The sequence below is a fragment of the Heteronotia binoei genome, chromosome 5 (assembly GCF_032191835.1).
Source record: "Heteronotia binoei isolate CCM8104 ecotype False Entrance Well chromosome 5, APGP_CSIRO_Hbin_v1, whole genome shotgun sequence".
Lineage (NCBI taxonomy): Eukaryota > Metazoa > Chordata > Lepidosauria > Squamata > Gekkonidae > Heteronotia > Heteronotia binoei.
The window spans coordinates 152,642,711-152,654,433 of record NC_083227.1 but is presented as its reverse complement, the minus strand read 5'-3'; the positions used below and the strand labels follow the sequence as shown (position 1 = coordinate 152,654,433).

Below are 11,723 nucleotides of genomic sequence, written 5' to 3'. Positions count from 1 at the left end.
TTTGGAGAAATGGCAGCTTTGGAGGATAGACTCTATGACATTGTACCCCCTGAGGCCCCTCTCCTACCCAAACCCTGCCTTCCTTAAGAACCACCCCCAAATCTCAAGGAATTTCCCAACCCAGAGTTGGCAACCCTAGTGAATAGTAGACTCCTCACTGAGGAAAAATATACAAAACCTCTATGCCATCTGTACATTGCAGAGGGTGAGGTATTATATCATAGGACGACTCTGATTTCTCTGTAATTAGACGCACTGAGAAATTGTCACGGGTCACAACAAAATCTGAAACACGAAAAAGGAATGTAATGTAACCTACAACAATTGATAGATAGATCGAAAGCAGGAAAATATATTATGGATACCTATTTGACAATATATAGCAGCCTTGTACTAGGTCAGAACACTGGTCTGTTTGGCCTATCGGATTGGCTGGTAATAGTGGCTCTCTGGAGACTTGGGATGGGGATAGCTGGTGCCTGGGATCCTTTGGCTAAAGACACCAGAATTTGATTGCAAGGCAGGTGTTCTACCACTGAGCCATTCCACTGCCCCTAACACTGAAAACTTTTCCCCATTTGTTTTAGTTTCTGGGTCCAAAGCACCCACAAAACTCTATAACAGAATGTAGTACTGAATGAGAATAAAAACGTTATTCTCTTCAAAACATGAATTAACCTATTCTCTCCAACTCCACCACCCCCTGTGGCTGCTGTTTGTTTACTATTAATTTACTTCATGTTCGTTGGAAAAGGCAATGTCTGGTGTATAATGAAGAAGAGAAGAAAACTCTGCAGGGAGCAGCAAGAAGACAATTAGGATAGTCAGGTCAGCGCCTTCTCTCCTGTGAAGTGTCATCCCTTGTCTGTCTCCAGATTGCCATTCTTAGGGCAATTTCCTCCTCCTCCTTGGCAGTTCCAGATTTAGCCTCTTTCTCTCAGCTAGGGTCGTAGCTAGGAACCTAATTTGTCTCTTCTTTTGACTATCAAGTATGTTAGTTCCTAAATAAACCTTTGTCTGCTCTTTAAATAGGTTGTACACCCTTGCTGTGTTAATTATTCTGCTAACAACTTATGTCCCAGATTTCTCCAAAATGGAAAACCAAAGAATCTTACATAATTCTCCTCTCTTCCATTTTATCCGCACAACAACTGTGTGAGATGGATTAGGTTGAGAGTGTGCTACTGGCCCAAGATTACCCAGTGAGCTTCCAGACAGAGTGGGGATTAGAACTTGAGTTTCCCAGAACTTGATCTGAAACTCTAACCCCTACTGGGGTGACTGCTGTTAAACAGTAGCAAGTAGCTTGGCCAGGTCAAGTTGTGTGGTAGCCAGTCACCTAATGATTGCTGGCCAGCCCGGCTCTGATGAAGCCCTCCCTCAAAAGCCAGAATAGCCCTAAAAATGGCCATGGCGCATCCTACCAACCCTTTACTGACAGACAACAAGGCTTAAAGGCTGCAATAGCCACAAGGGGGATTCATTTCTTAAAGCTACAGGTGACGCTTCTGTCATTTGAGAGGGAGGGAAACCCCCAATGGGTTTTTCCCCCCAGATTTTTCTTCAAACCTGAATGTTTCTCAGGTCTGTAGAAAGCTAATTTTTGTCTGCCCATGGCACCAGTCTCTGGATGTAGGTATCCATAGATGGGGCCATTTTGAGGATGATGTATTGATGTTTCTGGGATGACTTGCTCCAATTACAATCAAAATTAAATAGCTTTCCAGCGATTACACAGCCTGTTCTGCCCAGGTCTACATGGATTCATTCAAACGTGAGTCTTTTGAGCAATCCTGGGCTTCAGGACTGAGGAAATAACCCTCAGCCCTTTGACTCTGCCTCTGAGTTTTGGATTCTTTCTCCGCAAACTGCACAGCGGCATGTATGCTATGGAAGAGCAGCTCTGTATCCTCCATCCCAGTGAGCCATCCACCTGCCTGAAGTAAATGGCGGAGGGATGGATTGCAATTGGCCAACAGGACCCGGATTCCAATTTTCTTATAGTCTTGGCGAGTCTCTTTCAGCACACTCAGGCCCACGCTATCTAAAAACTGCATGGCGCCACAGTCAACAATTAAGGTGTGCATGTCAAAGGATGGCACAGGAATATCCGTTGATACCTCCTTGGCTCCTTTCTTGGTGACCTTTAGGCAGTTAAACGTAGAGGAAAAGCAATTTTCATCTCTTCCCCCTTTTGCTTTTGCTTCAGCCTTTTGCTGCATGGCAGCAACCGAGGAAGGATTTACTCCTGTTTTCTGGAAAAGTGAACTTTTGAAGTAGTCCTTGTTTGCATAGTAAAGAGAGGTATCAAAGCGGAAGATTTTGATATTGGCAACACTGTTGATCTTCTTGTAATTGAACTGGTCTTCATAGATCTCTGAGTTGCTCACTTTTCCTAAAAGGGTGGCTCGGGGCCTTTGGGTGCGGAAAATTATGCAGAGGAGAGAAAAACAGACCCCTATCAGAAGACCCAGCTCTGTGGAGATCAACGATGAGGACAGCATGGTGATCCACCAGACCATGGTATCTATCTTGCTAATCCGCCACATCTTGGGAGTGTCAGCAAACTTTCTCAAGCCACCCCTGAGGTTAACAATAGTCACCACCCCCAAGATACAGGTTTGCAGCGAGTAGAAAAGTGGGGCAATCCACAGCAACACCAGGAGCAACACAACGGAAGATATCAGGCTTGAGATCTGCGTATGGCATCCTGTGGATTCTTTCAACAAGGTCTTTGATAAAGCTGCGCAGCTAGCAAAGCAGTAGAAAAAAGATGGGATCAGGTTCCCCATGCCAATGGCAATCATCTCTTGGTTGGCTCGCACCGAGTAGCCATGCTTCTTGCCAAATATTTCTGACAGTGAGACAGTCATTGCAAAACCAATGATGGCAATGGGCAGAGCGTCAAGTGCCACATTTGACAAAAGGTTCAGATCAGGTACAACAGGTTGCTTGAAACCAGTGGGGATATTGCCACAGATCTTAGATTTGTATCGTTCTTTGAAATTAAAGAAATACGACAGCAGGGTGCCAGCAAGGACCACCAAAAGTTCCATGGGAAAGGGGGCTTTCATCTTGTCCTTATACAAGCTGTTGATTTCTTTTATTGGCACAATAAGGATGAGAGCGATCAGGCTGGTGACCAGGTCACAGATGTTAGTCTGCTGGATGTATCTGAAGATCTCAATCCATGTTAGGATAAAAGACCCCACACCGTCATGGCGAGGAATTTTTAGACCCAGCAGGAGACTCACTTGGGAAGTAAGGATAGTCAGGGAGGATCCAGTCACAAAGCCACTTAGAAGGGGTTCCGAAAGATATATGGATATGAAGCCTAGCTGGAAAACCCCAAGAAGAATCTGAAAGGAAAAGTATCAATGAATTTGAGGCACAACGAGCAAAAGGATATCACTTCTTGCATTTATTCTCCATTCTATCGGAATGGAACTGACTGCTGTTTTTTAAGATAGGGAAGGTTATCATATGTGGAAGGCTACATATATTGGCCACTGTGTGACACAGAGTGTTGGACTGGATGGGCTATTGGCCTGATCCAACATGGCTTCTCTTATGTTCTTATGTGACACAGAGTGTTGGACTGGATGGGCCATTGGCCTGATCCAACATGGCTTCTCTTATGTTCTTATGTGACACAGAGTGTTGGACTGGATGGGCCATTGGCCTGATCCAACATGATTTCTCTTATGTTCTTATGTGACACAGAGTGTTGAACTAGATGGGCCATTGGCCTGATCCAGCATGGCTTCTCTTATGTTCTTATGTGACACAGAGTGTTGGACTGGATGGGCCATTGGCCTGATCCAATATGGCTTCTCTTATGTTCTTATGTGACACAGAGTGTTGAACTGGATGGGCCATTGGCCTGATCCAGCATGGCTTCTCTTATGTTCTTATGTGACACAGAGTGTTGGACTGGATGGGCCATTGGCCTGATCCAATATGGCTTCTCTTATGTTCTTATGTGACACAGAGTGTTGGACTGGAGGGGCCACTGGCCTGATCCAATATGGCTTCTCTTATGTTCTTATGTGACACAGAGTGTTGGACTGGATGGGCCATTGGCCTGATCCAGCATGGCTTCTCTTATGTTCTTATGTGACACAGTGTGTTGGACTGGATGGGCCACTGGCCTGATCCAACATGGCTTCTCTTATGTTCTTATGTGACACAGTGTGTTGGACTGGATGGGCCATTGGCCTGATCCAACATGGCTTCTCTTATGTTCTTAAGGTTAGTCTGAGCTGTTAACGGTCACAGCTACGTCAAAATATACCTTGAAGGAAAATAGTGTGAAGAGTTACCGCTGAAATTAGAGAGAATGGCACAAGCCTTTGCTACCACCCGCTTTCTCAGAATGCTTCAGAAGGCTAGTCTACTACATAATGCAAATTCTGTATACACAAGCAGTCTCTCTCCAACCGTCCTCAGGGACTTGCTCCTCTGGACTAATGCATGCTGTAGCCACTCGCCTCCCTGTAGCTGCCTTTGATTTTCAGCTGCATACATCGACTGGCTGGGTGCTTGAAGTGATGTGAGATGTGATCACAGTTCTGCAGAGCCCCTATGGCAGAGCAGTTAGGGGGTCAGGCTAGGGCTGTGGGGAGACCCTGGTTCAAATCCCTGCAAAAATTTGCTGGGCAACCTTATGTCAGTCACTCTTATCTTATAAGGCTTTTGTGAGGAGAACTAATTATGACTGACTGAGTTCTGTGGAGGAAGGGCAGGAAAAGAAGAAGATGAAGAAGAAGATATTGGATTTATATCCCGCCTTCCACTCCAAATCTCAGAGTCTCAGCGCGGCTCACAATCTCCTTTACCTTCCTCCCCCACAACAGACACCCTGTGAGGTGGGTGGGGCTGGAGAGGGCTCTCACAGCAGCTGCCCTTTCAAGGACAACCTCTGCCAGAGCTATGGCTGACCCAAGGCCATGCCAGCAGGTGCAAGTGGAGGAGTGGGGAATCAAACCCGGTTCTCCCAGATAAGAGTCCACACACTTAACCACTACACCAAACCGGCTCTCCACTTCAATATCTAGAGAGTCCTGTTTGGGATGTCTGACCATCTCACTTGCACATGCAGTGCATCGTTTGATGCTACCACCATCATGTACTGAATGCACATGCATGAATCAGACCCATCGTCTAGAGATTACAATATGAGATGTCATTCCTTCTGTCAAGCCACAGCAGACGTATGGCGACCCCACAGGGCTTTTGAGGCAAGGGATGAAGCAGAGGTGGTTTACCATCGCCTCCCTCTGCAAGTTCTTCCTTGGCGGTCTCCCATCCAAGTACCAATTCTCCTTGGCTTCAGAGATCTAATGAGATCAAGCTATTGTGGATCATTCCACAGCCCCATTCCTTCTAAAGCCTTTATAGATGTAGTTCAAATTCACAAATATTGGAACACATAATCAGGCAGTTCAGTCAGGGCCGGATTAACAATTAGGCCAAGTTGGCTCTGGCCTATGGACCCCCACGCCTTTAGGGGCACCGGGCTGGCTCCCCCCGCCAGTCTCCTCCCTGCTTGCAGCCCTCCCAGCCTGCACGCACAGCCAGCAACGGAGCTGCTCTTTGCCCAACTCACCTGGTGAGGCTGCTGCTGGCATTGTCGCCAAGTTTGCCTCTCTCTGCCTCTCCCCCGCAGCTTTGTCTAAGGGGCTTTTGAGAAGGGGCCTGCAGGCTGCAGTGGGGGCCACTGGCAGTGGGCACTCAGGCTCTGAAACAATTTGCAAGGAGGCCCCCAAGATTTCAATTGTCCAAGGGCCTCCGTAAGGTTTAATCCAACCCTGAGTTCAGTTCTGTGAACTGGCTTTAGCCACAGTCGAGCAATGAAAGGCCTGTGTCTAGAGCCTATCCTGAGGTTTCAAACAAATGTTGGAAGTGCAAAAAACCCAAAAGGCTCATTATTTCATATGTGGTGGCAATGCGATAGGGCTAAGAAATATTGGATTCAGGTGTCCATATGGATCCAAAAAAATATTAAAAAAACAAACCCCCCATATACTTGAACTTTTCCTATTAAATGTTTGTAAAATTGAGGTGACCAAATTAGAAAAAAAAAAATTTGCTTCAAATGATAACTGTTGCCAGAATCTTGTACGCCAAATACTGGAAAACCTACGAAATACCAAATAGGAAAGAATTTATAGTAAAATTAATGGAGACAGCAGAAATGGATCTTCTAACTACTAGAACGAGAGACGGTAATATTATGGAATGTAACGATGCTTGGAAACCGATGTATGAATGGGTGAAACATTTAAAATTTGAATAGATAGAATAAGATACAAGTTTTAGTGGTTTATCTAAATGCTCCTTTGGATGTGGTGACGGGTGTGGGGGATTCTCAGAGTTTGTATGTTTGATTGTGTTGTTTGTCCAATAAAAACAAAAAACAAAAAGAAAGGCCTGTGTTTTCACAACAAAGTTTAAGGACTGCTTCTTTTATTCAAAATTAAATTAGAAAAAAAAAATCCTACCCCCTATCTATTTCTAAAGTAATTATAACCATTTGCTTGGCTGCCATTGAAGTTACTTTTTTTATCAAAGATTTCAGGTTTTCACGGGTGGCATCATCATTAGGGTTTGTAGAATCTTTCAGGCTCAAGTGCCGTGTTCTACTGGAGAAAGTTTTTCTTCCAGACGTTTCGTTCTCACTTTTTTATACTTCATAACAATTACAGCAATATTGTCAACAGCCTTCAAAAATGTACTAGGTAAAGGGCATGCTATCTAACAGCACCGAGTTCTGTTTAATTGTTGCCAAGTCCCCATCTACTGTATAAAAATAGTTAGCTGAGTAGGGAGTAGTTCGAAGGAATAATCCAACTGCTCAGAAATGCAGGGAACTGGACCGCCCCCTTTCCTGCCTTCTTGTGCTACTGCAGCTGAAGTGGCGTCCCAAAGATGTCAAGCCTAGCAGCATTAGTCCATCTTATTGGTCAGTTAGAGGCCAAGCTTATGCTTCTAAAGGTGAATGTGTGGCTAAGCCAGTGGAAGGCATCCTGGGCCATGCAAGTAACACTTTCAGTGTAGAGGAAGGGGTGTCCCCCTCTAATCTGAATTAAGTCTAGGATTTGTGCCCTAAACCCCTACTCTTGGCACATCTTTGGGGCCCAGAAAGCTATAAGCCACATTTTTATTGTGCCTGTACCCACTGTGACTGAGAGCAACCCTGTGTGTGTGTGTGTGTGTGTGTGTGTGTGCAAAAGTGCTCTGGCAACCAACTTACCCGTACATCAGTGTCTCAGGTACATCAACATGAGTTAGGGTTGCCAATCCCCAGGTGGGGGCAGGGGATCCCCCGGTTTGGAGGCCCTCCCCCCGCTTCAGGGTCATCAGAAAGCGGGGGGAGGGGCGGGAAATGCCTGCTGGGAACTCTGTTATTCCCTATGGAGATTTATTCCATAGAAAATAATGGAGAATTGATCCGCAGGTATCTGGGGCTCTGGGGGCAGCTGTTTTTTTAGGTATAGGCACCAAATTTTCAGTACAGCATCTAGTGCCTCTCCCCAAAATATCCCCCAAGTTTCAAAAAGATTGGACCAGGGGATCCAATTATATGAGCCCCAAAAGAAGGTGCCCCTATGCGTCATTATTTCCTATGGAAGGAAGGAATTGAAAAGGTGTGCCGTCCCTTTAAATGTGATGGCCGGAACTCCCTTTGGAGTTCAATTATGCTTGTCAAAACTTTGATCTTGACTCCACCCCTAATTTCTCCTGGCTCCACCCATCAAAGTCTCCTGGATCCACCCCCAAAGTCCCCAGATATTTTTTAAATTGGACTTGGCAACCCTAACATGAGTCCAGGCATATCAGTGTTACTGGCACTTATGACAGTGCAGGGCCACTGCAGCACCCCGTTGCTCGCAGGCAGCAGTGAGGCGCAGCAGCCAGCTGTTGACGTGACAGAGGTGTAGGCCCCACAACCGGCATGGTTGGGAGTGGTGTTGTGGGAATGACCAGAGTTAGTCAACTCCCTGAGCCCTTTCAGCCTGGGGACATGCCCTGTGAGAGGCGTAAAGTTACACCAACAAAAAACTGGTAGAAGCCATAGCCCCGCCCCCCCTCCATGGATTTCAAAAATGAAGCTGTCCCCTGCCATTGCAGCCATGCCCGTCAGCCTTGGAGGGGCTCAGGATGCTGACTACAACCTTGACCAATCCCTTCCCTCCCTGTCAAGTCCACTCCCCAGCACCCAATCATACACCCCATCCAACAAAAACTTCTTCTAGGGCATCACACAACTCAGTAGGCAGGGTGCAGGACACAGGACTTTGCCTTGGGGCTCCCTGTCATGTGGACTTAAGCGTGTGGGGAGAGGTACTTTGGTGGTGGGAAATGCACAGAGAGGACACTTAGCACTACAGGGTGAGCACTTTGACATCCAAGGAGGAGAGCCAAGTCTGTACTCTGTGGCTGCTGTCTCCCACTTCAGAACCCCAACAGGTACCTGATCTTTGGGAGGCTCAATGCACAAAGACAGCCATACATAGGCAGGCATCGCAAACTTGCTCCTCTTGTCCCCTCACCTGAGGTGAGGTGCCATGACGGCATCTCCTGCCCCTCAAGCCCAGCATTGGGCTCAGGCATAGGGTGGAGCAAGCTGCTGCCAAGCAGCATCATGGCTCCTGACGTGCCATGGGGAAACTCCCCTGGAAAGTTTTCCATGAGACTCAGCAGGGTACAGGGTGTGCTTGTGTTTTTTGGGGGGGGGCGGTCTGGCAGCTGCTCTGCCGCTTGCGGTGAACCAGCTCGGCAAATGTCCCTTTAAACCTTTTCCTTTCCAATTCACAGCCTTCAGCCAGAGGTCCTGCTGGGGACAGATTACAAACTATCCAGGAGCACCTTGACGCAGGACTGGTGTGCATGGGCAGCTTCCATCATGCACTTCAAGGTGGGCGGGGGGGGGGTTGTGGCGAGCCCTTGCAAATCGGGCACATGCAGCCCCTTGTCAGGACAAGACATCCATGGCTGAGGCTGCCATGGCACTCGCCCCCAGTCACCATGACTCTGTTTTGCTGTCTTCCAGGTGGAGATTCAAGAGAGAGGCATGTGGGTGTTGCAAGTCCCCCCCCCCATGCACTCTGGGTCACATAAGAACATAAGAGAAGGCCTGTTGGATCAGGCCAATGGCCCATCCAGTCCAACACTCTGGGTCACATAAGAACATAAGAGAAGGCCTGTTGGATCAGGCCAATGGCCCATCCAGTCCAACACTCTGTGTCACACATAAGAACATAAGAGAAGGCCTGTTGGATCAGGCCAATGGCCCATCCAGTCCAACACTCTGTGTCACACATAAGAACATAAGAGAAGGCCTGTTGGATCAGGCCAATGGCCCATCCAGTCCAACACTCTGTGTCACACATAAGAACATAAGAGAAGGCCTGTTGGATCAGGCCAATGGCCCATCCAGTCCAACACTCTGTGTCACATAAGAGAAGGCCTGTTGGATCAGGCCAATGGCCCATCCAGTCCAACACTCTGTGTCACACATAAGAACATAAGAGAAGCCCTGTTGGCCCATCCAGTCCAACACTCTGTGTCACATCAGAACATAAGAGAAGCCATGTTGGATCAGGCCAATGGCCCATCCAGTCCAACACTCTGTGTCACATAAGAACATAAGAGAAGCCATGTTGGATCAGGCCAATGGCCTATCCAGACCAACACTCTGTGTCACACATAAGAACATAAGAGAAGCCATGTTGGATCAGGCCAATGGCCTATCCAGACCAACACTCTGTGTCACACATAAGAACATAAGAGAAGCCATGTTGGATCAGGCCAATGGCCTATCCAGACCAACACTCTGTGTCACACATAAGAGAAGCCATGTTAAATCAGGCCAATGGCCCATCCAGTCTAACACTCTGTGTCACACATAAGAACATAAGAGAAGCCATGTTGGATCAGGCCAATGGCCCATCCAGTCCAACACTCTGGGCGTTTTCCCACAGAGCTTACCGCGGAGCGACGTCCCTCTTCACCGCGCAGTGTCTGCGTGGATTTCCCACCAATTGCTCCGCAGAACCAGGAAGTGCCAGATCTTTTGTGTTGCAGATGTAAACCGCTAAAACCCAGTTTACGTTAGCGAAGCAAAAGCCGCAGCTCTTCCTGGTTATGTGGAGCAGTTGGTGGGAAATCCGCGCAGATGCTGTGCGGTGAAGAGGGACGTCGCTCCGCGGTAAGCTCTTTGGGAAAACACCCTCTGTGTCACATGGTGGCCAAAAAAATTATATATACACACACACACACACTGTGGCTAATAGCCACTGATGGACCTCTGCTCCATATTTTTATCTAACCCCCTCTTGAAGCTGGCTATGCTTGTAGCCGCCACCACCTCCTGTGGCAGTGAATTCCACATGTTAATCACCCTTTGGGTGAAGAAGTACTTCCTTTTATCTGCTCTAACCCGACTGCTCAGCAATTTCATCGAATGCCCATGAGTTCTTGTATTTTGAGAAAGGGAGAAAAGTACTTCTTTCTTTACATTCTCCCTCCCATGCATAATCTTGTAAACCTCTATCATGTCACCCTGCAGTCAACGTTTCTCCAAGCTAAAGAGCCCCAAGCGTTTTAACCTTTCTTCATAGGGAAAGTGTTCCAAACCTTTAATTATTCTAGTTGCCCTTTTCTGCACTTTTTCCAAGGCTATAATGTAGGTGTAACACAGGGTTGCTCTGTAAAGATCTGTTCCCTCCACCCTCCCTGTGCAATTTTGTAAACAGAGGCCACTTTGAAAACATTTGAGAAAAAAAAGTACTCAAAATACAGTCATAAACATAAGCCTACATATTAAGGGAATATTATTGTGGACAAGAGCACAGACAGCATTGTTACAAATGATAACAAAACACCATACCTGGTAAAGGCCAACCAAAAAGGTTAAAGTGGTTGCCACAGTGATAGCATAACAGCTTTTGTCACAGGCGACTGTTCCATTCAGTGTGGTATTTGCCAGTGAAGAAGCATCAGCACTAGATTCAAATCCTGCTAGTTTGAGTTGCCGGTTTACAGATTCCCCAATCATCAAGCAAAGGACCCCAAAAGAACCAACGCAATTATGACGTGAGGTAGCCATGCAAAAATAGACAATGGCACAGAAGAAGTTGGTGTAGAGCCCATAAATAGGATCCTGGCTTGCTAGGATAGAATAGGAGATTGACTGTGGGATGGCGACTATCCCAACCAGTAAGCCAGAGATGATGTCCCCAAGCAGTTGCTCCTTGATTCTGTAACGAGGAAGCCACTCGAGTACAGGGAACAGGCTGAGGAAGAAAGTGATGACACTTTGGTGGTCACATTGGCAGGACTCTTTGGCTTTTTTGAGGAGCTTCTTGACACTGAAGACTGGAGGTTCATACTCTTCTAGCTTGATGGGTGTATAATGAGAACTTGATTCTGGCAAATGGGAACTTAGCATATCACTGCTGTGTCCAGTAGTATCACTCTCCATTGCTTCAACACTGCTAAAACATATATGAATAATTGCACAATCAATCAGTTTGCATACATTTTATGATGCATCCGGTGAAGATTACATGTCCTACATCTCATGAACAGCCATCCCGATTCAGCATGGCAACTTTGATGCACAGCAAAACAGACACAAAACTCCTTTTGAATGGATGAGCCATTCATTATGAATAAAACTAAGACACATTTTACTCCTAAGGTTTGTTAAGTGTTTT

General features: G+C 46.7%; 1 protein-coding gene across 1 annotated transcript; it reads right to left on the bottom strand.

The window, feature by feature from the left end:
• Positions 1 to 1,754: 1,754 nt before the first annotated feature.
• LOC132572070 (sulfate transporter-like) lies at positions 1,755 to 11,488 on the bottom strand. Its single transcript, XM_060238858.1, has 2 exons — positions 10,895 to 11,488; positions 1,755 to 3,359 (listed from the first exon to the last, which is right to left on the bottom strand). Exons 1-2 carry the CDS (start codon positions 11,486 to 11,488, stop codon positions 1,755 to 1,757), a joined length of 2,199 nt encoding a protein of 732 aa, XP_060094841.1.
• Positions 11,489 to 11,723: the final 235 nt, after the last annotated feature.